Genomic DNA, 26,333 nt, shown 5'->3' on the forward strand with positions numbered 1-26,333 from the left:
ACCTTGCTTGCTATGTTGTTCGAGAGCCAGTCGAGACCCTCGTACAGTCCTTCACCTGATGTCGCACATGTACTCTGGATATACCTGCAACAGTAGTTGAATATCACTCGGTGCCAAGTTGAAATTAACATATGTCGATTAGCCGTTTTTATGGTTGGGAGGGCACACATACCAGTGTCGTTGACGGAGGGAGTGGAGACCGAGCTTGTCGGTAATTTCTGCAGCGTTCATTGCATTGGGAAGATCCTGCTTGTTAGCAAACACTAGCAGAACTGCATCCCTCAATTCATCCTGCAATGTGAGATCCAATCAGTTTTATAATAGCATCACAAGCTCAAAACGAATTGAACTATTGTTTGAAGGTATTGTCACATTTGAAGTGGAAAGCAGTTACCTCATTCAGCATCCTGTGCAGCTCATCCCTCGCTTCAACCACACGGTCACGATCGTTACTGTCAACCACAAAGATGAGTCCTTGTGTGTTCTGGAAGTAGTGTCTCCACAAGGGACGGATCTGATACCCAATTTTATAAGTTGGTTATTGGTAAGAAAAAACAAAGTTATAAACAAACCCAAATGCTATTTCTATGTAAATTTAGTTGATGCTCCATCTTTTCTCAGTTTAGTATCAAACACAACAGACAGACATAATCACTAAAGGACACAATTGTGCAAAAGTGCACCGTGCACAGTTTAGCATATCCATGCTTAGGAAGATGCAGGATGAAAGCCGGACTATACTAGCAGATACAGAAATCATATTCATACAGCCATACAGGTAATAGCATTGTGTGTCATCAGATGAATTTAACTCTCCCAATAACTCAACCCAATCATTGCTCCATTTTTCAAAATCAAACAAAATGTGCAGATTACATGCACCCTAAAGATTTTTATAGTGTTTATTTAGCAAACCCAAGCTCTGGGATACTTCCTGTGATCAATGTTATCATCAATATTAGTTCATTGTACTTAAGACAAAAGAACACATAATACATTACGCAAATACTCCTTATAAATCTAAGAGAAGCAATCCTAAAACAAGATCTTACGGAGTAAAAGAGTTTACCTTGTCTTGACCTCCAACATCCCAAACAGTGAAGCTAATGTTCTTGTACTCAACAGTCTCCACATTGAATCCTGTTCAACACACAGAACAAGATCAGCAACAGTCCCTTCAAAATCCCGCATCATTAACTTCACATATGATGAAGATATGAATTCTTACCAATGGTTGGAATGGTGGTAACAATTTCTCCCAACTTGAGCTTATACAAGATGGTGGTCTTACCAGCCGCATCGAGACCCACCATCAGTATACGCATCTCCTTTTTCGAAAACAGTCTGCTAAACAGCTTTGTGAAAGAAAGCCCCATTTTTGCTTCCTCTTAAATTCAACAATCTGACGGTAATTAATCATTGTGTTACTTTCTGTCATCACTAATTTCAATCAGGGGAATAATCTAGTCCGAGCATGTCTGTCTAGGTCATGGCCCTAATAATATTACATTTTACTACCACTAATTCAAATTAGTTGCTACACTTGCAGAATATCTACAAATCATCAATTCAGCATTGTTTTATTAACAAGTGGGATCCTTTTAATTCGTCTCAAGGTATATTTTTATAATTTAGGTCCAGACCTGTCATCGTATGTCATGGTCTAGGTCATTTGATTAACACTATTAATATCAAATTATGTAACATACAACATAAAATATAGGGACATCTAACTTGGTTCGGCACACAAACAAAGATCTGCAATCCCAACGCCCTATACTAGTATATTGGATCCGCAATCGATTTTAGTCTCGAATGGATTCAATGATTCAAGGGAAATAATAACAAATCAAGAGATCAGCAAAGATATGAAAGTCAATCTAATTCAAACAATCGAAATGCAAACCAAAATAAGCTGAATTTCAAAAATTCTGATCACATTTCCAAATCAATCAAACTGGATTTCCATCACCCAGATCTCAACCACATTCTTACATACAATGATTAACAACAGATCAGATTAGTAAAAAAGTTCAGATCTTAATTCGATATATCACAAATACTATGATTAATTGCATTTCTAAAGCATTTCCAGAATTTGAAAATGTTATATAAGGAATTAAACTGCAAATCGAAGGGAGATCCATGAAAATTAGAAAATGTGAGATAATGAGATCAGAAAATAAATCAAATTAAGAACAAATAATTCAAATTAAAGGTCAAAATTGAAGACATTGTTGAAATAAAATGAAGGAGAAAGTTGAAGGAGAGGAAAAGTACGTACCTGGAAAGGGAGAAATTTTCAAGAGAGAAAGAAATGTGACGATAGTTTGTTTGTTTGGAGTTTAGGAAAGATAAAGACGTGTTGGAATGATAACAAAATTCCCAATTAATTAGGGAAGTAATAATTTTCGATAATTCTTGCAGGTGGTGTTATTGTGAAACACGATTATTACGTAGATAAAATAATTTAATAATGCAAATTATTAATTTGTGAGCTTCTTATTTATAGATTGTTTTACTAAAAGACGGTATTTTATAAGAGTAACTCAATAATTTTTGTACCCCTTCCTACTTGCAATTGATTGGAACAGATTATGTAAAAAAATATCATTATTATTTGCAAGTATAATAAAATGAAGGGAGTATAATACATGTGAATTATGAATTAGTATGATGATCAAGTAATATTTTTTAAAATTTTCTAGCTTAATCCGATTAAAAAATTTTTAAATTACTGATGCAAAACAAAGACTGAATGTGGCCTTTGTTATGCAAGGATCAATGTGGAATCAATACCTTGTCCAATTACTCACGCACAATCCTAAATCAATCAATGCAAAGGTGTTCAGAACACTCAGAACAACCAAGAAGGTGCTTCTTGATTTTCTGATGTATGAACTGGTGGACGTTGTTCCACTCCTTTGCACTTCCCTACAGAAACTCAAAATAAGGATGATGCGTCCTTGATTCGAGTTGTTCCCTGAGAATATAGGTTTGCCTGAAAACCTATGAATTCTCCGGCTAAAGATGAACCTTCTTTGAACAAGTTTGCAAACAAACTTAAGAAACAAACACTTTGTCTGAAAATCCTCAACTCTGATTTTATCTCAATATCAAAACGTGAAATGTTATTACAGGAGTGTCCAAGTATTTATAGAGTTTCTACATCTCAAAAGTAGCCGTTACAAGCTTCACTTAATACACGTGTGCATAACTACTCAAACAGAAATTTAAACAGAAGGCTAACACTTAGCTAATTTCTTGATTCCTTCTGACTTGTTGCCCAGGCTCCCTTTAGCGTGCTGTATAGTCTTCCTGGTGGTTTGTTAGTAGGATCCTAGGGCCTCTATCACTTGGCCCATGTAAGGAGCTGTCGTTTGTATCTTCATTCAGCCCCAGGTGCTTCCGGTCAGAGTCCAGTAATGTCAGCAAGGTCTGCTGGTCGTCAGACTCCTCTCTTGTCCTATTTTTGTAGTCTGTCGGTCTGTTTGTGTGCATAATGTTGTTTTTTGAGATGCCCTGGCTTTCCTCCGTTTCCTTGATCCTTTGTAAGTCCCTTCTGGTCATGTCCAAGGTGTCCTTGCTAGTTTTACTTATTTCATGTTCAATTGGCGTAGATGAACAGCTACTAGTGCTGTTTTGTTCCTTTATTGAATCCTTGTTCTGTGATGCCTTTGCATCAATTACTAAATCACTAATTGGCACTTTTCAAGTACCACATAGGCTCAGTGAAGCGGCAATAAAGAATGAATTCAAGTTCTATATAAAGAAAATGGTATATGCTTTAATTAAGACAGGACGCAATTCTCATATTGACATATTGAATAAAGTTGAAGGTTTTCTTTTCTGCAGATAAATTTTACTTAATACACATATTTTATGAATAAATATATAACTTATGTATGCGTCACATGATTGTTTCCTAATATATGAGAATTTAAAATTAAGATTCTATTATATTTGTAATTATCAAGTCGGACATGAAATTTAAATTTAGCATTTTGATGGAATGTTTTTTTCTTAAAAATTCTATTTTGTGTTTATATGAAAAAAAATTTATCCAAACACAAACTCATTTGATTTATTTCTAAGAAATTTATATGTCTAAGTATAATAACTTGTAACCAAACTCTTCAATTTTAAAAATATTTTTTAAAATTTATCTTAATATAATTGCAACTAAATTTGTTAAAAAAAGATAAATTTTGAATTTGGTAGTTTGAATTAGTCTCAAGTTTATTTAATTTTGAATTGAGTAATTTAGTCGACTAAAAACCCAAACTTTTTTCTAAAAAAATTTTCATAATTGAAACTAATACTTCATTTTTCAAGAATTTCGATGAATCTAAAGATACATTTTGTAGAATCTTACTGTTTTCTTGTCGCGTCGCTTTCGTAGCTCACTGTTCGGGATTAGCCAAACAGAAAAGAAATTAAAGTATCCGGTATTATTGGACTAATCGTATAAATAATCAACAAGCGGGGATAGCTCAGTTGGGAGAGCGTCAGACTGAAGATCTGAAGGTCGCGTGTTCGATCCACGCTCACCGCATATTTATAACAATTTTTGCTGTTTTAAACCTATTTATAAATTCTGAATTTAATTGTGAACTATATATAATTTGATTGACATCTACAACTAAATTAATTCCTATTTTCCAAATGGCTGCCTTTTGCAAAGATATGATTGAAATTGCAGGATTATGTGCAGCAAAATGAACATCAGCTAATTAGCTTAAAAATGTTTTATTTCAACTATTGAGCTAAAGTAATCTTTGTTATATTTTTACACTGTTTAAACTATATATCATATTAATAAGCCGAAGCCTAAAATATAAAAAATTGCAGTTTCGACAAAGGGGGCTCGACCTCTCCTGGCCCCCATGTAGCCTCGCCAATGGATGTTGGACATGTATAGGATGATTGATCATGTATAACCTCAAATATTAGTTTCAATAATTTTTATATGGTATAATTAAAGTTATCTACTTGTGTTATTAACTTTTTACATATTCTAGTATATGATTTCAGGTATTTAAAAAAAAGTGTAGGGAAGGTAGATGGAAGCTTATGAATCACTATCCATGATCCATGATCTATGATCCATGATTGATGTAATAGAATAAAGCTGTCTTTAGCTGGCAATACATCCTTCAAAGCTAAATTATGTCCCTGATATTACATGAACACAACAAAAATCAACCAAATGAAAACAAAATTACTAAGATTACCCCTTATGAGTGACTATCAAAGGTCGAGCGGGAGGAAATAAATGCGAGGAATTACAAATGACAAGGCTCGACTCGAAACTCATATTCAAGTTCTAGGCAATTGTCCCACCGATTCCTCACGATCTTGGTACATTGGTTAATAGTTATAGCACAATGGTTTTACCACAAACTTACTACCTTGGATCACTAGGATCAAGTACCCTAAACCCTGTAGTGAAGCTACAGGGCAGTGGCCAACTACACTCGCGATAATATTTAGGTCTTCAACAGAGAAGTTCCAAATGAAAGACAAAGAATTCACGTTCAAATCGATATCAAGAGTAATGTGTTACACGGCACCTTTTCACATGGTTTCCTGCACCAACGAGTTTCTAGATCTTCGTACCTAAACTGATGTACAGAGTTCTTAAATTAATCAAATAACAGATTACTCTAGACATTCCTTTCGAGCTCAAATCATCAACAAAGCGTTCAGCAGCTGCTTAGTTTGCTCAAGTACGACGCCTCTTGTCATCGTCTTCATCGTCGTCAGAATCCCCACTTTCACGGAAACGTGGATTTTTCTCCTGCATACGCAACCACAAAAGTCAAGCATCAAGATGACAAAGAAGCCATAATGTAGCTGGCTAATTCACGACTCTAGGAGCAAGACTTCAATCTCGCAACTGATCAAGCCATTGAAAGAACTTGTAAATTACAGGAGTTTAAAGGAAACACAATACTCACGGGTCGAGATTCATGATCAGCATTCCTATGTTGTTCGTTTTCATTTCTCTTAGGCATGTCAACAGGACGATGACGCTCATCTTCACGATGACGCTCATCCTCACGATGCCTCTTGCGATGGTAATCTTTAAGTGACAAGACACAACAAAACTGTTAGTCCAATAATCAAAGATGTAATGTAAAAGATAAATATACAGTGACATAGGAACTACCTCTGCCTTGGCGATAAGAACCTCCATGACCATGGTTTCTTTCATGCCTATTATCTGCATAACCATTATCATTATTGCAACAAGAGTGATATAAAACAACTAGTTGATTTAGATATTTTGATGCATAAAAAAAGAAATTAGAAAACAATTCAAAATACAGGGACAAAACATTTGACAAGACAAAAGGCAATGTTAGTGCACAGCCTACTAAAGTTGGGAAGAATTGACAAATAATTGCAGCTATAACCGATTCACTAAAATTAATCCCAACAATAGGTTATCTCAGAGTAACCCCAAGTATTTAATGTACCTTCTCAAATTATCCAGTGACCTGAAATGACAAGTATAGCAGGTGAAATTCATGATGTGTCAGACACACACCATTGTTGACCATCTTATTTGAATAAAATTTTGTTCTCTTATCACCTCCTTTCAACCTCTATCGTAAAAACCAATACAACATAATTCGCTAGCTACTTAGCTTTTTGAATTTGTTATTCACTCTAAATGGCCTGAAGATCGACCAAAGCCGACCATATCAATTTTTTCATTTTGCAATTTCCGGGGAGACTAGTAAATCATGTGACATATTTGCATTAGTAAAACTTTGAGCCTTCTAGTACTCTGGAAATAAAATTTTTCTCAAAGGATGTGAACGAGTAGCTATGTTTTTTTCCATTGCAAGGATGATATGGGTCCCACTACGAAAACAGTGAAAGTCCTCAATTTAAGTAATGCATATGACTGTCATAAATCTTCACTTCATCTTGATAATACTGAAATCATGAGACATCCAGATACTTTTTCTTAATACCTTCTGGTCTTGCCACTAGTCTTAAAGAAAGGACTTATAGCAGACTCTAGTCCTCAATTCATAGAGCGTTAATAGTCGGGCACTGGTTTCTTTCCGACGTAGAGAGCGTATGACACTAGATGGAACTGTGGAGGTTTTGTGAACCATCATCATCAACCATTTGCAATGAGTTCAAGCACCAATGACCAAACAATCAGAATTCAGACACCCTTCATGCACATCACCATAGCCTCCTTCGCACTTGACTATTCCACGAAACCTGTTCCACCACCATGAAACTACAACATGAGCTCACAGGCCAGCGTCTTCAACATCTATATTCTCAACCACCAGTCCACCACTGCAAACCCACCACCCAAACTTTTGAGCCACATTCACGTCCTCCCTCCTTCAACCTTCGTAGCCGCCGCCACTCCAGGGTCTTTTCTCTATCTCTCTTTCAAGCGTCGCAATGTGGTGTCAAATGAGCAAGCGTTTTACGCTTCAACTCATAAACTTGGGTATAGTATTAAGCACGAAAGGGTCGCTATGTTCGTTGCTTGTTTGTTTCTTTATATACATGAAAATCTCGCCATTAAGTTAATTGACAAGGTTGGAAAATCAAAATAAATTCCTAAGTTTGAATATTTTTCATGGAGATGTTGGCTTGGCTGGGCAGCGCAGCTGACCAGAAAGGAGGAAGAAAGGTCAAGCATGAGTAATGGCTGCCAGGTAAAAGGAGACAGAAAAAATAAGCGGTAAATGCATTCTTTTTCCCCCATTTTTAAAGGTTTAAAGTTCAGATGAATTATCTTGGGGAGACACCATAAATAACATAGTAATTCTTAAAATAACTTATAGTTGGAATTATTACAAGCAAATCAACATTGTTAGGAATATTCTAGTCAAAGTTGAACTCAAAACTTACATCTTATTCCTCATATTTGATGTGGAGGCAAAAAAAACACATGCTATAAAATACGCAAAAATTCATCACCAAAAAAGGGTCAAGGAACTTACAGCGAGAAGGCATAGGCTGAAAAGCAGCCAGAGATCCAGAAGCATAATCTACCAGTGTTCTCGGTGCCTCAAGCTCTCTCTGAACTAATTTTCCATAGCCACCTCTACGTACAAAATTGTAAAGGAAATTGACTAAACTATACCTTTTCATACATCAAAGGGGTTGTTTAGCAAATAATTATTGGTTGTTAGTTGTTTCAGTGGCTTTTTATCTCAAAGTGTTCTATTTTATTGGATTTTATTGTGCAATTGTTGGGCAATTTGAGCTAACAAGCCAAAAGTCAATGGAAAAACAAAAAAGTCAATCAAAAAGTCATTTACCGAACAAGATAACCAACTAAAGCAAATTATTTCATCGCAAACGATCTTCATTCACCAAAGCGATAAAACTTGTAAAAATTTTCATTAGTTGCAGGATCAGCATAAAGCACACTAACAAACGTGGCTCAGCTACACACTCAAGCACTGTTTGGTTAAGTGTATTTTTGAAGTTTCAATCCGTGATAGTGTAAAAAATTACGCATAGGTGACAAAATGACAACCTAGTAGAAAGCCAAAGTCCAAGACTAAAACTTCCTCAAGTCCACACAGATAAACATCTGACCACAAGCAAAACGAATAAACTCAATCACAAAATAAAGGATATCAGGATCATAATCAGTACGATACTCATCACGCACCTGGGAAAATGGACAACAAAAAAATCAATAAAAGGAAAGAGTTGAACTACATGGACAATTAAACGAAAGCATGAAAACAACATGCCTGACCACCACTTCGACCACGTCCCCATTGCCTGCCCTCTTGAAAACCCCAGTCAAAGTCCACACGGATAGGGCGATCATCAAGAATTGTCCCACTTATGTACTTCACTGCATCTTCAGTGTCTTCTCTAGAGTAATATCTGGCAAAATGACGAAAAAAATCATCAAGCAGTTCATGTTATGAGGAAACAAGATGACCAACTCAAGCCTAATAAAACCAAAAAGGTATATTCAAATACAAGAAAATAGATAATATTAAGTTCCAGAAACTCAACACATAAATTATTGATTGAAGATCAAAGAATAAAAAAAGTTAGTTCAAAGAAAAACAAAAGTCATCTTTGGCCAACTTCTGATACGTAGATACAACCAGCAACTATCAAAGAATACCAAGCAGAGATACAGTACATATCTCGCATACGTCTGGAGCAAACAACTAAGAAGAGAATTGGTCCTTACAATACGAAACAAAATCCACAAGGGGTTTTCGTGTTCTTATCCAGACCCATGATAATCTTTTTAATCTCTCCAACTCGAGAAAATAGCTCGTAAACTTGCTCTTCTGTTGTATAGAAAGACATATTTCCAATGTAAACAGTTGTTGAGTTCTTTAGTGCTTCCTCAAATTCTTCTTGTGTGCCAGGAAATCTCCTATCTCGATAAGCTGAGAGCTTGTTTAAATCCTATAGTGAATAAAAATAAGGAAAACATTATTACACGCAACACGACTAATACAGTCAAACACACCGCAGGGCAATAGCTAATACAATCAAACACAGCACAACACAAAACCAATACTTTGTAATACATATTGAATGGTTGTCCTAAGTTCATCTTCCAAAAATAAGTTTAAACTAACAATATTGTTGATGTACCAACAAAATTAAATTGCTCATTGCCCAGCATACTAGTAGTCTTTTAAATATAACTAATCTCTAAACATACTAGTAGTCTTTTAAATATAAATAATCTCTAAACTCACAAACATTAAACACAGGAAAGAACTCAGTAAACTGTAAAACAACTCAGCATAAATTGTGTTATAGATTAGTATTGTGGAATAGAATTAAACGAAGATGAACAACAAGTTTAAACGTCATGATGAATTCTGACTTACAATAACAAAACAAGTCCAACATGTGTTTTCTAGACTTATCCAACGAAAATTTATGCTATTAATAAACTCATTTACAACAAAATTAAGAAACGCTCCCTAGCACATGCAACTTAGCAATTATCCAAGTCATTTTGAAATTAAAAATGTCTTCTCAATGATCCCCAAATTATTTCTCAATTAAATTTCATTACATTCTATTACCCCAATGTCGTTAAGTAACTCCTATCTACGGTGGGATTTGGGAAGATTGGATGTACACAACGAGCACAACCTTACTGTCATTAATAATAGAAGTAACAAAGACAAAGAAGTTATTTCCGATTGACCCTTGATAGCAAACGTCATGTGCAACTTTACATAAATAAGATGTGCACATATTTAACAAATTCTTTTAGAGTAATAACGGAGATTGTTAAAGGGTCTCACCTTGAATAAAGAAGCCATTTACGTCTAGATTCTCAAATACAAGAAGAATCACAAAGGGTCCACTTCCAAAGATTTTATCCCTGCAGAGATAGGAAAATAATTATATTTACATCAAGAAATACATTGCTTTTACCTTTTTAGATGATTATGGGTTTAAAACCGCTCTTCCTTTTTTCTACTTTTAATTTTCCCTTCAAAAACATGGAGACCCAAGAATGTTCAACAAAAAACACACGTGTGACTAATTTTTTTAACGTATCCATATTACCAAAGAGCCTTGCAAATATCATCAATGTAAGACGAACATCAATCTCGATCATGCACCAAGCATTAGACCATGAGAAGTAAATCCAAAACTTTAAATAACATGTTGAGCACGAAAGTAGTAAAGGAAAGTTATTTATTGGATTGTTTTCCTACTTACATATACTTAAGATTTTTAGTTCCAAGGTCGTGTCAAGGATGGATCAAGGAACTATAAAGAATTGGGTTATAACGTAAAAACAAGGTGATATTGTGTCATATTGGCCCAGATGAAAAAATAAACTACTAAACCGATATTATAGGCATCGTAAAGGTATAAAGAAATATTTTTAAGTATCTCATGGGCAGGACCCATATAAGCAATGCGACATAGCATAATACCCTTGGTAAAGCATACCACAATTGCAACCAAATCTGCAATTACACACTATGACATAGGTCGAGACAAGGCCTAACCAACATGTACCAACCCAGGCTTAAGATATTTCTCCTCCTTTGAAGAGAGGAAGGGGTGCTTGTATATATTAACAATGAATAATATTGATGATGATCTAAACTCATTATATACTCAAAAAAATCATTAAGGAAAATGCTTATTGGATTCAGCAATCCATATTTTTCCATTATTGGATAATAGAGAACAAGACACTAGTATGTCGTTTACTAAAAATCACATCATGTGCTAAAATAAATCCTAGAGGTAAAGGTGGCGCACACACATTTACTAGAAAATATTCTATTATCTCAATGTCATTAAAAGACTTCCACCGATGAGGAGTTTAACGGGTCTAATGTATATGTATTATCCTTGTTAGTAAAAACAAAAAGGTTGTTTCAGATTTACCTTGGTAACTCATAGATAAGTAAAAAGTGCGCATAATCTAATGAGTAATTTTGATTTGATTCATTATAATCCAAACCAAATAACTATGAGTCTTTAACCCCATCGAAATAAGGGTTGTTCCCATTAGCAAGACTTTAACCAAATCGACTTGCAACAAAATCAATTCATATGAAGATTAGAATGTTCAATAATAGTAAGTGCATCCTGTGGGCAAAATCAAATCATTTCTTAGTTCTTCCACTCTTTTATGCATGTATTTGGAGTTATTTTCACAACAACTAGAAAGAAAGGAAAGAAAAACATCACTTCTTAACAGTGTTCCACAACACGCCCCCAAAGGAAGAGAGAGTATCTAAAGGCATAAGGCCAACATATAATATCTCGAATAAGATCTTGTCAATCAAGGAACATTTACGAAAAATAATGCAAAAAAGTCATGTTATGATGTATATTGTTCTCAAACAATAGTCATCAAAAAACAAGGTAGTATTGAAACACGTCCTACTAAATATATAAGCAAATGCTAAAATAAAGTCTAGTCCAAATCAAGTCCATGTTACCAAGCAGCCTACAAATTTGCTACTTAAGCACAATAATAATAATAAATGAAGGGATTCAATGCTAGTCTTATCCCTTAAGATAAACCCAACGAATCTTAGAGAAATCCAAACCTCAAACTCAATGATTGAGTACATTACTATCCTAATCATGCATTGAGAATGATGGTTGGGTCATGGTGCTCAAACCAGCATGATGGTTGGGTCTTATCCCTTAAGATAAATCCAACATAGGTTAAAAGACTTCGGCATTTCCACTTGTAAAAAAGAGATTTTTTAAAAAATAGTTTGGCTGAGCCAATAGAAATCATTTGTGACGGCCTTAATATAATTTAATAGACTATATTGGGATGAAATCGGGCCGCCCAAATATGTGAAGCCCATTTCCTTTCATCTCCTCATGAAATCTTTTTTTGACCTCCTATTTTCTCAATCCTCTATATTCTTACCGGAGCCCTAACAACCCTGAGTTGCCATCACTGATCCCGGCTGAGAACACTTGACGTCTGGTGATTCTAGGTTTTTGGTGGGCGGCGATGAGAAGTATCTAAGGTATTTCTGTTTTATCTTTTCCTAATTTCGCATTTTGTGCTAGCTTATGTGCAAATAGTAGTATAATATAACGAATTAGGGTTTCTAGTTCATTAGAAGTTATATTATGATACAAAATGGATTGTTTTGGAATTCAAAGAGCAATATTTGGGCCACATTTTTTGAGTCTAGATATTTAATTCCCAACTTGGGGTCTTAGCATGTACTTTACTGTTGATTTTTTCTGAGATAATTGGAGAAGAGGAGATAGGGAACAACCAAGCTGAATATTCAGTTAGTTGCAACGTTAACTACAATATTCAATCTACACCATAACTGATGAACACACCTACATCACCGCAATTTTCAATATCAATAGCAAAGTTGTCATGTATCATACAGTTTGATAAAGTTGTAATACCAACACTAATTTCACAATATCTAATCTACATCATAACATTTCCATCACAACACTACCTCTAACTAACTATAGCACCGTTATCGCAAACATATGACTGAATAAATTAACAATCCTAACACTATACTAAAGTACAACAACACAAAGCTAACAAAATAACGCAATACTTGAGAATATGCATTACAATTATTCCTTCGCAAACAAGTGGGTTTCAATCACCCTTCGACCTAAGATGCGAAACTTAGAACTAACAACTATAACATAATCGTTTGTATTAGAACACGTCAAAATTTCAAAACTCTTTTCATCAAATGCTTGTTACGATCCAATGATTTAGTGACATCAAATTAAAACTCTTCTTAACACAAGTGCTTATATTATTTAACTCTATTTATCGCATGATAATGATTGTGTATAATAATCGTTTAACACATAATCCATTATCTCGATTCATCTCTCAAATTATAACTATTCGCACTCATTTTCGTTTTTTTTTTTTTGTTTAGATTTTAAAACACCTCTTGATTTTTATTAGGACCACATTATCTTCAGTAACTCTGCAAACTTAATTTGCACGTATCACATCAATCATTATTAAAACAGTAACCTATGTAAAGTCAGCTTCATTTGGAATCTCATCTAAGTCTTATCATTTCAATACACTGGCAGGACTATTAAATTGGTGATCGATGAGATACTCTAAAATACTTAAAACATTTAAGTGTATCTTATGTGCACAAAAATGCTCATTCCACCTCATCATCAGATTATTTTATCCTTATATCTTGTAACTGCCCAGAAGGCCATGAGAAAACAAATTATAATATCACTGATTCCTTTTTAATTTCAAATATCATTCTATCTAGCTAACGCTTTAAAACCGTCACGATTCTTCACATTATCATCTGATTGAAACATTCATTACTCCATATAACTATTTAATAAGACAAAATTATCGGTCTTAACTCAATAGTGCTCCCTCAAATCAATCCTTAGGCCCTTAATTTGTTTATGATGATTATTCTTTAACTATCCACTTTAATATAAAGTTACCGACTTATGTATGGATGATATACCATGTCTCAACAAAATACAAAAATCAAAGGACTTGCGAATGATAATTTTCTCCTTTGATACTCAAACTCATGTGTCTTTAAGAAGGAAAAAAAATATCGCCCATATTTTATCCAAGGAACCACTTCAAATAGTGATTTAAAGGTCGTTATCACTCGACAAGCATGAAATACTATATTCATTATGATGAGAGTTGGATGCTTACAAAAATCAAAATCAATGACAGGGGACCCTTATAGTATATAATTCATTAAAATATATATATATAAAGTGATTAACTAAGGCTAATAGGTTGACTATAGTTTTCACTCTCAACTAATTCTCAAGGTCTCACTACAAACATAAGATGTTGGGTTTAGAACTAACAAAAATATATATATATATACATATATATATATATATATATATATATATACATATATATATACATATATATATACATATATATATACATACATACATACATATATATATACACATACATACATATATATATATACATATACATACATATATATATATACATATACATACATATATATATATATATATACATATATATGTATACATACATATATATGTATACATACATATATATATATATATATATATATATGTATACATATATATATATATATATATATATATATATATATATATATATATATATATATATATATATATTACATCAACCAATTTAAAGCATCAGTCTCAATCACCGTTTGAGATTGAAAACGTTTATTGGTAGACACGATTATGCCACACTAAAACTCAACACCAATGTTACTACAGCTAATTACAAAGGTCGAGAGCCTCAATCTAGTAAGAATTATAACTTCAAATGAAAATATTAAGGCGATTCTAATTTGAACAACAATACTAATGTGACAATTTGGTTCAACTAATATAACATTATCTTTTAACACTTAGAGACGTTGAAAACAATCTCTTAACTTCAACTCATCATTACATAAAGAATATATCAATAATACTCTTATAGATCACGGCCGAAATTGGGGGTTGAATTTTCAAACTATAAACTCTTAACGTGCTCTCGAACTTCTCCTTAATATTTAGATTTTAACGCATCTATACTTTAGCTAAAACTACATTATTATCATCAACTGGTGATTAAAACTTTATTTACAAGGTATCGCATACAAGACCCCTTTCTTTCATTTACAATATATCGAATTCTTATTACACTTTAGCTCTTGTCCTTATTCTGGTTCAAACTACTTACGATCATACTTGCACAATCATTAACCATATTCAAGAGAATTATGATCACCACCTTCTATGTTATGATGAACGAATGCACTTGACAAATGAAATGTTCAAGCAGATATTTAAATAAACAGTGGGTTTATGTATAGGATCAATATCAAAACTTGTAAGCTTTATGTAAACAATTAACATGAACAAATATTTAGACACATAAGACTAAATTTCATATTATCATCACAAGCAAGAGAAAGTTCCCGATGAAACCAACTTCTCTAGAATTTCATCATTCATACTTCATATCTCCATAATGATTACTTATAATACAACTCATGAGTTGAACCAAATACTCAAAAATTTCATTATTGCTTGATAATACATAATTCAAATCTACTGATTTGTTAAATCATATCATCATTCAAACCACCATCATAACTTTTAATTATAATAACACACATGAGAGTGAGTCTCATAACAAGCTAAACAAACTATATATTTATCTATGCACGTTCAATGATAATCATTATGCATGAGTATGTAATATGCACCTATCCCATATCTACCCAAACTCTCACGAATAACTTCTAACTTCAGGCAATTTCTCAACGAATTTGAGAACACAAAGCGTCGAAAATAGGGACCACTGGCTCTGGTAACCACCTGTAACACCCCTGAATTTCCGACCCCTTAACGAAACCAAAACCGTAAAGGACGGGAGGAAATTCGGGTTTACATAAAAGAAAAGGAAAGAATTTAGATAAACGTTAAATATCAACTTTAAAAAAAGTAAGTGAAAATTTCGGCAGCATCTCTTCTAAAAATCGAACATGTGGTAAAGCAATTAGCACAATAAAACATTAAACTAATGTAAGGCATCATTGCCTTTAAAATCTCACACCACGGCGGAATGTTCATCGTTGGCTTCTCAAATCAACATGCCAAGCATGGATCATGGTTCCAGTGTCGACGCTTGCGTTTTAAAATGACTTAACTCCTCAAACCATACAGAGTTATAAACTACGCAGCAGAAATACAAATATACAAGAGAGGACACACGGCCTCATAACAAAACATATACAACCAAAGTTCACAAAAGATAACAAGAGCTACAAAATCGAAAGATAACGGTATGACACAGGTTATGCTTCGCCCTCATCACTCTCCCCCAATGCAATGCAAAGCAATGCAAGCTCCAATACCTGCTACGCTTGTCTATGATCCTCCTGCTGCTCGACATTAGACCAAAGGCCAATGTGTCATAGCAGGACAATCATAGAAAGTCATCAAACAATCAAACATAAACACAAACACGTACAAGTCAGTAACTAGCATCAAAAATAATAAGGCCAACTACTAGATAACATTATGTTATACAACAACATAAGATGATTTCATAAGACACAAGCATAGATAGTAACTGTTTATCGTCCACTTATACTTCTTGATCTCATTACGTCCTTTCCAACCCGAACCATGTATTCTTGGGTAGAATGCAGGTCTTCACGCTCCTCTTTTCAAAACATAAACTCTTGCAAAACACGCATAGTATCAACTCAACCAAGGCATTAACAGAATACCTAACACATGACCTTATAGAGCTTGTCTATCTTAAGGTAAGTCTGATCATAGTCTGTAATACCCACACTTCTCACTAGCATAAACTATTCTATCAATGTGTAGATATCCTATCAATGAGTAAACGTTCTATCAATATGTAAGCTTTCTATCAAAGAATAAACTTTCTATCATCAAATAACTTTCGATCAATGAATAAACTTTCTATCACTGAATAACTTTCTATCAATGGATCTTTCTCTACTTCCTGGCATAGTGACAAGGCCAAGAGCGTTATTGGCCATCCGGCGCCCATGGCAAAGTATGAGCTCATGCCCCCTCCAGCTGACCCTCTCGGGTCCTACCTTCGGGAAAAACTAACACACTGGGGCACTAAACCAATGAAGAGGCCACCATATTGGGGTTTGCAAGGCTCGCATGGTAACACCTCGGTCAAGGGACGGTATCGGCCATCCGGCACCCAATGACACAAGCATGCTCATACCCCACTTACGGTGATCCCGTCGGATCTCACCTAGGGGACTATTAAATCAACCGGACATAATCTAGTTGAGTCACACCAGCAAATCATAATCTAATACTTTATCAGATTGGAATAACTCCCACTTTCGACTATTAATGAGTGCCCTGGGATAGCAGCACGCCAAAACCCACTGAGCCACTCAACAAAATATGAGATTCACCTATAAAGGAGTCATTCTAACTCCAAGTAAGGCATAATCCAATTCTTAAATAAATAAGAGGTGGTCCCCGCCTCCTACTAACACTCTCATTCTCTATAACTATTCTAAGCGCAAGGATTTCATAGTCGATAGTTTTTCGTATAAAGTGTATTCACTAGTACCTCATAGTTTACAATGCATATTATCACAATAAACAATAAACAATGATCTCTTGAAGGAAAATTGTATATAAGGGTGAATTACTGTGTGTACGTACCTGTAAGCGTCAGTGCACGACCAAAGTTACAAAATTCACCCAACTAAGGTTCTATTTTCCTCTTATGAACTGGAAACCTATACAAGTTAGGAATAAAACTAATAAATCTCCGTAACTACTTTGTCATACCAACTAAATACCAAAGTAACCACTATCACCTATTCAACATGAGTTTTACGATTACTCGAGCACGTACACAACTATTCAATACAAGTCAAAATCATTAACTCAACACAACATAAGTCTTTTCACCAATTTAAAAGTAAAAGCATATGTGAATCGTTCCTTTTTATCAACTAATTTTGAGTATATCGGTTCGCGTTACCCATAAATAACTAATCACAATTAAGCCTTATAATTTTAATATAAGGCTTATACAACAATAAGGCAAATTTTAGAGTTATCGAATCGCGATATCATTTGTTACATTCTCCAAAGCTAGAAAGAATTATAATCAAAACACGACAAGTAACTTTAGCAACCATCGACGATAAGTTGACATTATCCTCTTGGCTTACTAACATTATGCATTATGACTTCAATAACAACCTAATAAGAATACTTGTAATTCGCAACAATCAAACCACAACAATTAGTTACTATTATTCCCAATTCAACAACCAAAATCACTTTCATAGTCAACTAAAATCATCACCATTGCTAATTATCACAACAATAACCAATCGACTAAGTTTTAAAACAACTTTTAAGGTTATTTAATCAATGAATATAGCATAAAACACACATCATTAGTAATTTCATTTCTAAATCCAAACCCTAGTCATTTCATGTTCAAAGATAATACTTTTAACCATTATCCATAGCAAGAATCAATAACCAATACACCACCAGAATGTACATGAAAGCCCACACTATTACTAATTTCAAAGATAACACCTTTAATTGTTGCTTATAGTAAAATTCAAAGAAACTAACACACAATCAACACAACCTATAATTTCTAATTACACTTCAAACCCTAAATCATAAATATGTTCCATTCATCAATCACACTCTTACCCACCAAAAAGATTCAATGAAAATAACACAAAAATCAACCTCAATTGAAAACAAGAAGAATCAAATGGGAGAAGAAGAGATGGCTTACAAAGTTAAAACTAGTAAAAATGGTGAACAGGTGGATAAGGTTGTGGTGGTGGTGAACAAGGGCTGTGTGAGATGGTGGAGGAACCACCACGCGGCTGCTCCTGCTGGCGGCACAAAGCAGCCCGGCTGCTGATGGGAGGAGAAAGGCACGCAGCCTGCTTGCCGCTGCTCGGGGCTGCTCGCGGAGGAGAGCAGGGTGGCTGCCGGTTCCGGTTTGAGTTGTGGTGAGCTGCGGTTTGGGCTGTGGTGAGGATACTGCCGTGAGGGAGAGGAAGAGAGCAAGGTAAGAGGAGAGGGACTGGCGGCTGTGGTAACGCAGAAGGATTTATTATTATTATTATTATTAATATTATTATTATTATTATTATTTATTTATTTAAAAAATATAAATTTCTCACAAATGAATTGTTTTAACTAAAAAATAAACTAAAAATTAATTTAAAATTAGAAAAAAATTTTAAAATTTTACATAAAAGATTCTAAGGATATCATCAAGAGATATGCATAGCCTGTCTCTATTCAAATAAAAATATATTCTAACATATTTTATGAAACTCAAATATAAGGGATTCATATATAAATATGAATGTTGAATTTTGTTTTATACTACAAACGTACGTTATACATAAAGTTACATGTAGTTATGAGTGAAATATAAGAAGAGTTTTACAGTATTTTGATTTACTAAAGTCTAAATATTACATGGCAATAACAAAAATGAATCAGATAGTTTTATGTCTAAACTGCTAAAAAAACCCAATTTAAAAAGTTGTAAAAGATGTTATTGAAAGTCTATGATACCGAGAATCACACAATTGCATATGGATGTTAGTTATTATTTAATATCTCATTCCACAATTTATGTAGTTTGTATTAAGTAAACAATCTGTCTTGTATGAGATCGTTTTATGTCAGACGAATCCAAAAAAAGGACCAATTAGTAAAAACATTTTTAAAAAATGAAAATTAAATTTCCACTTGTAAAAAAGAGATTTTTTAAAAAGTAGTTTGGCTGAGCCAATAGAAATCATTTGTGACGGCCTTAATACAATTTAATAGACTATATTGGTATGAAATCGGGCCGCCCAAATAAGTGAAGTCCATTTCCTTTCATCTCCTCATAAAATCTTTTTTTGAAAGATTGAAATAAATAAGATTATTTAGCATTTTAATTCCAAGTATAAGATTGGGATAAACTTATGTCCCAAAATAAGCTTCCGTACGTCCAAGCCTAGGCTCGGGTAAGTCGTTGTTAGTAACAGCGACTTAAGGGGAAAAAAAAATAATAATAAAAAGTTGAAAGTCGCTGTTAGTAACAGCGACTTTTAGCTTTTTTTTTTTTTTAAATTTAAAAACTAAACTAGCCGTTGTTAATTAGAAAAATAGCCGTTAGAATGTGAAAATAGCCGTTGTAATTTTGTTGTATAAATAGGTCCATCATTTCTTATACTTCATTTTATCCATTCTAGATCATTCTTATTCTTTTCCATCAATTGTTAAAGTTAACATAAGGTATTTTGTTAGTTTTATTATTGTAAATGTAAACATTATTTTTGAAAGTTCACTAACGTTAATATATTATATGTATTATGTAGATGTCAAAGGAGCATTGTATTGAAGAGCTTTGTGATTGTGGTTATGAAGTTGAGATTAATACTGATTGGAGCGACTTCGATCCAAGGCGTGAATTTGTTGCTTGCCCTTTCTACTTGGCTGACGGATTAGGATGCACATACTTTCGCTGGATTGCTCCGGAGGGTACAAAATGGCAGAGAGACTTAATTAAGCCTTGAGAAGGAAAAACAAGAGCTTAAAGATGAGGTATTTAATCTAAAGAGACAAATGGATGATATGGCACATAGGAAAGAAGAGACTGAAAGAATTATGAAAAAGTTAACTAAGCCTTCTTAGTTAGCGACGGTAGTTTAACTTAATGCATGAAGTATGTAATTGGATTTGGATTTGTTGAACTTGCTTGAAATTGTGTTGAATGTTGAATAGCAACATCCTTATTTGAATATGATTGTATGTTTTTGATTAAATTTATGCTGCATTGTTCGCGGAATGATTTATCGCCCAAAAGTTTGAGTAGTTAACATCAATTCACTCATAATAAACGTGTGATACTACGGTAAAAATATATACATGTACATATATGTTACAATTTACACACAAAAGACCAACAGTTACAAATGAGTATGTACAAATGTTCAATAATTACAAAACTATTGTAATGCTAATCCTCCTCCTGTACCCTGTCTAATTGTGACGGTTTACGACGCCTTCTACGATAGTAAGATGCAGTCGCATGACGCTCGGGTAGGGGAGGGGATTGATAGTTTGATGATGTGGCACCCTGTGAGGACCCGACACCGTAGTCCGAACACGTTAAGTCAACCTCCTCAAGATGAACGTCGGGTTGATGAGCAGATGACTCGTACGCGTACGTAGTGGTGTGGGCGCAGTTACTTCCGGAATGAAGTGTTGAAACTGCGTGCTTTGGAGTATGCCTTGGGCAATCTCCCGTACGGGCTCCTCTTGGGAGGAGCCGATGACTGATGCAATGCCCTGTGCCTGCAGTAAGACTTAATTATTAATGAAATGTTTAAAGTGTAAGTTGTAAGGATAATAATTAAAGTTGAAGAATACTTACAAAGTGTGTCATCGTCGGTGCTGCGGGATTGTACTGGGATGCTGCCAAGATACCTCGTGGTGTCATCCATCGGCGAGTAATGGAGAGGAACCACGGCATGTAATCCGCCGTAGTAGGTGCGCCTGCAGCCTCGATCGGCGCACCTTGGGCAAGCAGATCTAGCCTGTGCTCCCAACGAGCGACATGCCGCCAGTTCACCTCTAGCCAGTTCTTGGGATCCCGACCCTTGCGAGAGTGGTGGAGCTCCGCTTCTGTGTCGCATGGAGGCGGGATGCCCTGTACTATCCCAAATTGGCGCAGTACGCGCTCAGGGAGATGCACTTCGACCATGTCAAAGCAGATCAGAGGTACAGATGCTCTCCACGCCCCTGACAATATGCCCGAGTGCTGAGGCAATGCAGCGTATGCCTCAGCGGGGTAAGGGTCCCATAGAAACTAAACGTGAAAATTCGATTAATAAATTACTCAATTTGATACTTATAAAACAAGTTGTGGTGAAGTTGTTACCTGGTCAGCACGTAATAGATCGAGCTGATCGCGGTAGAACCCCACGCCCGATCCAGTGTGGGTCCTTGATCGTCTTTCAAAGGACCACCGCGATCCATATGGCACATGCGGGGGAGGAAGCAGTGGTGGCGCAAATGCACCACGACCCACACTCCTCATCGGTTGACCAATGAGAACATGCTCCCATGCCCAAAGCTAAGAATTACCATTATAAGTAAGTAAAAGAGGTACAACAATATTATTACCTGTAGAATAAGCATTATAACTTATTATTACCTGTAGAATAATCAGGGGACCAGCGATCTCCTTCACGTTCTTCTGTGAAGCTTCACAAAGTCTCCTGTACAGATACGCTAGGGCTGCCGAACCCCAGCTGTACCCGGAGATGACCTCCCATGGCGCATCAAGCAACGTCAAGTACAATAGTTGTACTCGGTTGCCAGTCTTGTCGGAGAACAAGACAGCACCAATCAGATAAAGGAGATACGCCCTAGCGTATCTCTCAACGGTGGCGTCATCAGCACCTTCAGGGAGTTGCGAGAAGTTTTGTGCAAGCCATGTTACACGCAGGCTACTCCCTTTGGTTACCTCAGCCGGAGGTCGCACTCCTAATACTCTATGGACTTTATCTTGCCAGCTTTCAAACTGGCGTGCATCGATGCACACGGCATGTCCCTCGATGGGAAGCCGTGTAAGAACAGCTACGTCAAGTAACGTGACGGTAGCCTCACCTATAATAAAAACGAACCTCAATTAGCTGTAGATCAAGAAGAATTACGTAATTGGAAGCTTGTCAACCTACATTAATGTGAAAATTGATTAAAACACAACAAACCCTAATTTTTCGAATATTGAAAAAAAAACCAAAAAAAATTACCTTAGATCGATCTAAGAAGACTACAGCACTAATTACTGGTACAAACTTGAAACTTGATGACCTTAGTTGAAGGAATGAAGATCCTTACAAGGTTGGAATGAAGAAGGAGAAAGTAGAGAATTGCGGGAGAAAAAGTAAATCGCGAAATGAAGTGAGGAAGAAGAAGGATTCTGGAAAAATATAAAGCTATAAGTTGCTGTTAGTAACAGCGACTTTCAACTGTTTATTTTTTTTTTCTTTTGCCTTAAGTCGCTGTTACTAACAGCGACTTACCCGAGGCTAGGCTTGGACGTATGGAAGCTTATTTTGGGACATAAGTTTATCCCAATCTTATACTTGGAATTAAAATGCTAATTAATCTTATTTATTTCAATCTTTCTCTTTTTTTGACCTCCTATTTTCTCTCTCCTCTATATTCTTACCGGAGCCCTAACAATCCCGAGTTGCCATCACTGATCCCGGCTGAGAACACTTGACGTCTGGTGATTCTAGGTTTTTGGTGGGCAGCGATGAGAAGTATCTAAGGTAATCTGCTTTATCTTAGTTAACGTTGCAACTAACTGAATATTGGAAATAATTTGAGGATTTCCTAATCAATTTTTTTTTTAATTGGGTGATATAATTATGATATCAAATTATTTCTCTAGTATCAAATTGATTTTCTTATCAAGTTTTAGGTGCTTGTTTAATGTTGATTAGTAATGGTTATTTAGGTTTAATTTTCTAGTATCAAATTATGTAATATGGATTCTGAAATTTCAGATCAAAAAAGGTTCCTACTGTTTTACAATTTTTGGTATTGTTATGTTCGTTTTAGCTTTTGGTATCTTCATATGATTTGTAGAGCTTTAAAATACGGTCGCGTGGGCAATTGAATCGCCCCAAAATGAGTTCTTATGAGAGAGTTATGACCAAAATACTAACAAACTGTCATAAAAATCGCGAATAACCAATCATGAGATTAATTGTTCAAATTGGGATCAATTTACGGTTATTATTCTTTCTTTATTGATTGTTATTGTTGAGTTATGGTCCGTAATTGATTATTATGGGTGTTGGTACAAGTAGGGGTGTTCAAAAATATCCGGTTTCGAAAACCCGATCCGAAAAACCCGCTTTCCGATTTTTAAAACCGGGTAAATTACCCGGTTTTCCAAATTCGGATATTTCGGGTCGGGTACCCGGTTTTATAATCGGGTATTCGGGTCGGATACGGATCACGAATTTTGAAAATCGGGTACCCGGTATCCGGTTTGATTTTTTTTTTTTTTTTTTAAATGTCATAAATGAAATTGAAAGATTCACTAATCATTAGGCAAAAATCAACACTATACTCATAAACTTAATAAAATTCTAATTAGAAACTAGGAAAATTACTCAGAGTAAAGATGAAGCTTACAATAAGGAAACTAGAAATGGAGTGGTGGTGGCGTAGGAGAGCCAAGGCACTGCGGTGGCGTAGGTAGCGGTGCCGGCAGCCGTAGCTGCTGTTGGAGTGCACGAAACAGCAGAAGTTGCTGTTTAGGGGGGAGAAATCGCATCAGCTGCTGCTGCCAGGAGGGAGGAGGAAGGTGCGTCGGCTACTGCTGGTGGGAGTGAGGGCTGTCGGCTACTGTCCTGGTGGCTGTGGCGGCTCACAGAGAGGTGAGGGAAGAGAAGAGGAGAGGGAAGGAACGAAAGAGATGGCAGCAGACAGCAATGGGTTTTTGCAATGTGACGGAAGGGTTCTTGGTGGAGGAACTAATTAAATCTCCAAAAATTATTTAAAAAAAATTAAATTATTTTATAAAATATAATTATAAAGTTAAGTATTTTAATATTATTTGAATTACATATTAAAAAAAATGTTAAAAGAAATAAGAAAAAAAAAAATTACAAAACCGGGTATCCGGTTTTCGACCCGGTTTAAACCGGGTCGGATCCGGAATAGAATTTTAACTATCCGGAAAATCGGGTACCCGGTTTTTCGGAACCGGGTCGGATCCGGAATAGAATTTTAACTATCCGGAAAATCGGGTACCCAGTTTTTCGGAACCGGGTCGACCCGGTATCCGGTTTTGAACATCCCTAGGTACAAGTATCAAATTTGGGAATATAAGTATCAATTGGGTATTTGATTAGATAGGATATAAGTTGCATACTGGGATTTAAGATCGGTGAAAAATTAGTTAAACTCCATCGATAGTAACTCAAGTTCTTATATGTTGATGGTTGATGATGAATTGATTTATATTTTAAGTAATGATTGTTGATTTCAAAAGAAAATTTAGTGAATTATTGTTTTATTTTATATTGAATCGACATTATAAAATGTCCATTTTTGGGAATTGGCAACGGATATTTATATCCGGATTATTGTGAAATCCTATAGCTTGATAATAGGTAATGGTTATTCGGATCGGTCTCGAGCCCCCGATTCCGTTTCGTTCTTGCAAGAGCCGTATTTTCGGTGATGATGATCACCCGTGTTCTCAGGATTTAGATCAAACCTACTTCTTGACGGTCCATTACATTCCCACGTTTTATACTGTTATTACATTATTGTTTTTAATGAGTTTTGAATAAATATGTTTGGTATATAAATTTTTGTTTGTTTTGCAATTGAAGCATATGTTTTACTTGCTGTGTTATTTCGCTATTAACTTGTAAAGTTATAACCGTATTTTGATTCGTTATTAACTAAAGGTTCATAGCCGTATTTATGTCGATACCAAACGATCTTTTAAAAGAGTTTGGATTTAGATAAAATAATGTTTATAAATGGTTACCAAGTGAACAAGGAATTTGATTGGAGATGTTTGTTAATGACTTGTATAAAAATGTAATAGTTCGTTGGATTACTCAACAATTCAATTGTTGACAATTTTTTATGAGGCCTATCTCTTACGAGGGATAGATCTACTTTCAGGTTGCCAACTTTAATGTGAATGGATGTGCTGCTCCTTTATGTGTCATGTGTTGCGATAAGGAGGACATCGTTTTTGGAAAGTTAACTTATAATGATATTTCGACAAATCATGTGTTGTAAGAATTTAAAAAAAGGTTAGATATTTTATAATGTATTAACTTAGATTATAACTGGTTTGTAATTAATTCTATTACAATTATGTAAAGTTTTTAAATACTCTGATATTGGTTGCTGTGGCTATCGAGCTATAGGTCGAATTCAGCCCAGACTTCTATAAGTCTTCCGCTGTGCTTTGTAGACAATATTATTATATTGTTTACGCTAGTTTGGGCTGTTTCAAATAACTCGATAAATATGTAACATAGCATAAAGTCTTAATTATCGACTTAAACTTTTAGTTAAGTTGATTCCTTAACATGGAATCTGCTTAAAATTTTGGTTGAGTTGAAACTTGGATTCTTAACACGGTATCAATAGTGAACGTGACAAGAGGTCACATGTCCGAATCTCATTCACTTTTCATTTCAAGCGGAATATTTAGTATCATTTATGAAAAGGACATG

At 35.0% G+C, this 26,333-nt stretch overlaps 3 protein-coding genes and 1 non-coding gene across 6 annotated transcripts in view; 1 reads left to right on the forward strand and 3 right to left on the reverse strand.

Moving 5' to 3' along the window:
- LOC130800300 (ADP-ribosylation factor-like) overlaps window positions 1–2,391 on the reverse strand; it is a 2,684-nt gene extending 293 nt beyond the window's left edge. The window contains exons 1-6 of the mRNA XM_057663759.1: window positions 2,285–2,391; window positions 1,229–1,402; window positions 1,070–1,140; window positions 395–514; window positions 173–291; window positions 3–84 (exon numbers count right to left, since the gene is read on the reverse strand). Of these exons, the coding sequence (XP_057519742.1) occupies window positions 3–84; window positions 173–291; window positions 395–514; window positions 1,070–1,140; window positions 1,229–1,376 (540 nt within the window). The 5' untranslated portion in view covers window positions 1,377–1,402; window positions 2,285–2,391. The remainder of the gene's footprint in view (window positions 1–2; window positions 85–172; window positions 292–394; window positions 515–1,069; window positions 1,141–1,228; window positions 1,403–2,284) is intronic.
- Window positions 2,392–4,482: 2,091 nt separating this feature from the next.
- On the forward strand, window positions 4,483–4,555 carry TRNAF-GAA (transfer RNA phenylalanine (anticodon GAA)). The gene has a single exon. It is a non-coding gene; the product is annotated as a tRNA-Phe (tRNA).
- Window positions 4,556–5,516: 961 nt separating this feature from the next.
- Window positions 5,517–19,168, reverse strand: LOC130800301 (nuclear cap-binding protein subunit 2-like). Of its 3 annotated transcripts, XM_057663761.1 has the most exons (11): window positions 18,827–19,168; window positions 17,719–17,795; window positions 16,404–16,430; window positions 10,293–10,372; window positions 9,209–9,432; window positions 8,751–8,889; window positions 8,632–8,665; window positions 7,986–8,093; window positions 6,173–6,226; window positions 5,961–6,085; window positions 5,517–5,800 (listed from the first exon to the last, which is right to left on the reverse strand). In XM_057663761.1, the coding sequence occupies exons 4-11, from the start codon at window positions 10,308–10,310 to the stop codon at window positions 5,726–5,728; spliced, it is 777 nt and encodes a 258-aa protein (XP_057519744.1). In that variant the 5' UTR covers window positions 10,311–10,372; window positions 16,404–16,430; window positions 17,719–17,795; window positions 18,827–19,168; the 3' UTR covers window positions 5,517–5,725. The 3 variants fall into 3 exon arrangements, with proteins under 3 accessions (XP_057519744.1, XP_057519743.1, XP_057519745.1); XM_057663760.1 differs by lacking the exon at window positions 16,404–16,430; XM_057663762.1 differs by lacking the exons at window positions 16,404–16,430; window positions 17,719–17,795.
- Window positions 19,169–20,928: 1,760 nt separating this feature from the next.
- LOC130800276 (serine/threonine-protein phosphatase 7 long form homolog) lies at window positions 20,929–23,312 on the reverse strand. Its single transcript, XM_057663733.1, has 6 exons — window positions 23,297–23,312; window positions 22,262–22,716; window positions 21,986–22,180; window positions 21,800–21,913; window positions 21,622–21,754; window positions 20,929–20,951 (listed from the first exon to the last, which is right to left on the reverse strand). The coding sequence occupies exons 1-6, from the start codon at window positions 23,310–23,312 to the stop codon at window positions 20,929–20,931; spliced, it is 936 nt and encodes a 311-aa protein (XP_057519716.1).
- Window positions 23,313–26,333: the final 3,021 nt, after the last annotated feature.

The sequence above is a fragment of the Amaranthus tricolor genome, chromosome 14, assembly GCF_026212465.1.
Source record: "Amaranthus tricolor cultivar Red isolate AtriRed21 chromosome 14, ASM2621246v1, whole genome shotgun sequence".
Lineage (NCBI taxonomy): Eukaryota > Viridiplantae > Streptophyta > Magnoliopsida > Caryophyllales > Amaranthaceae > Amaranthus > Amaranthus tricolor.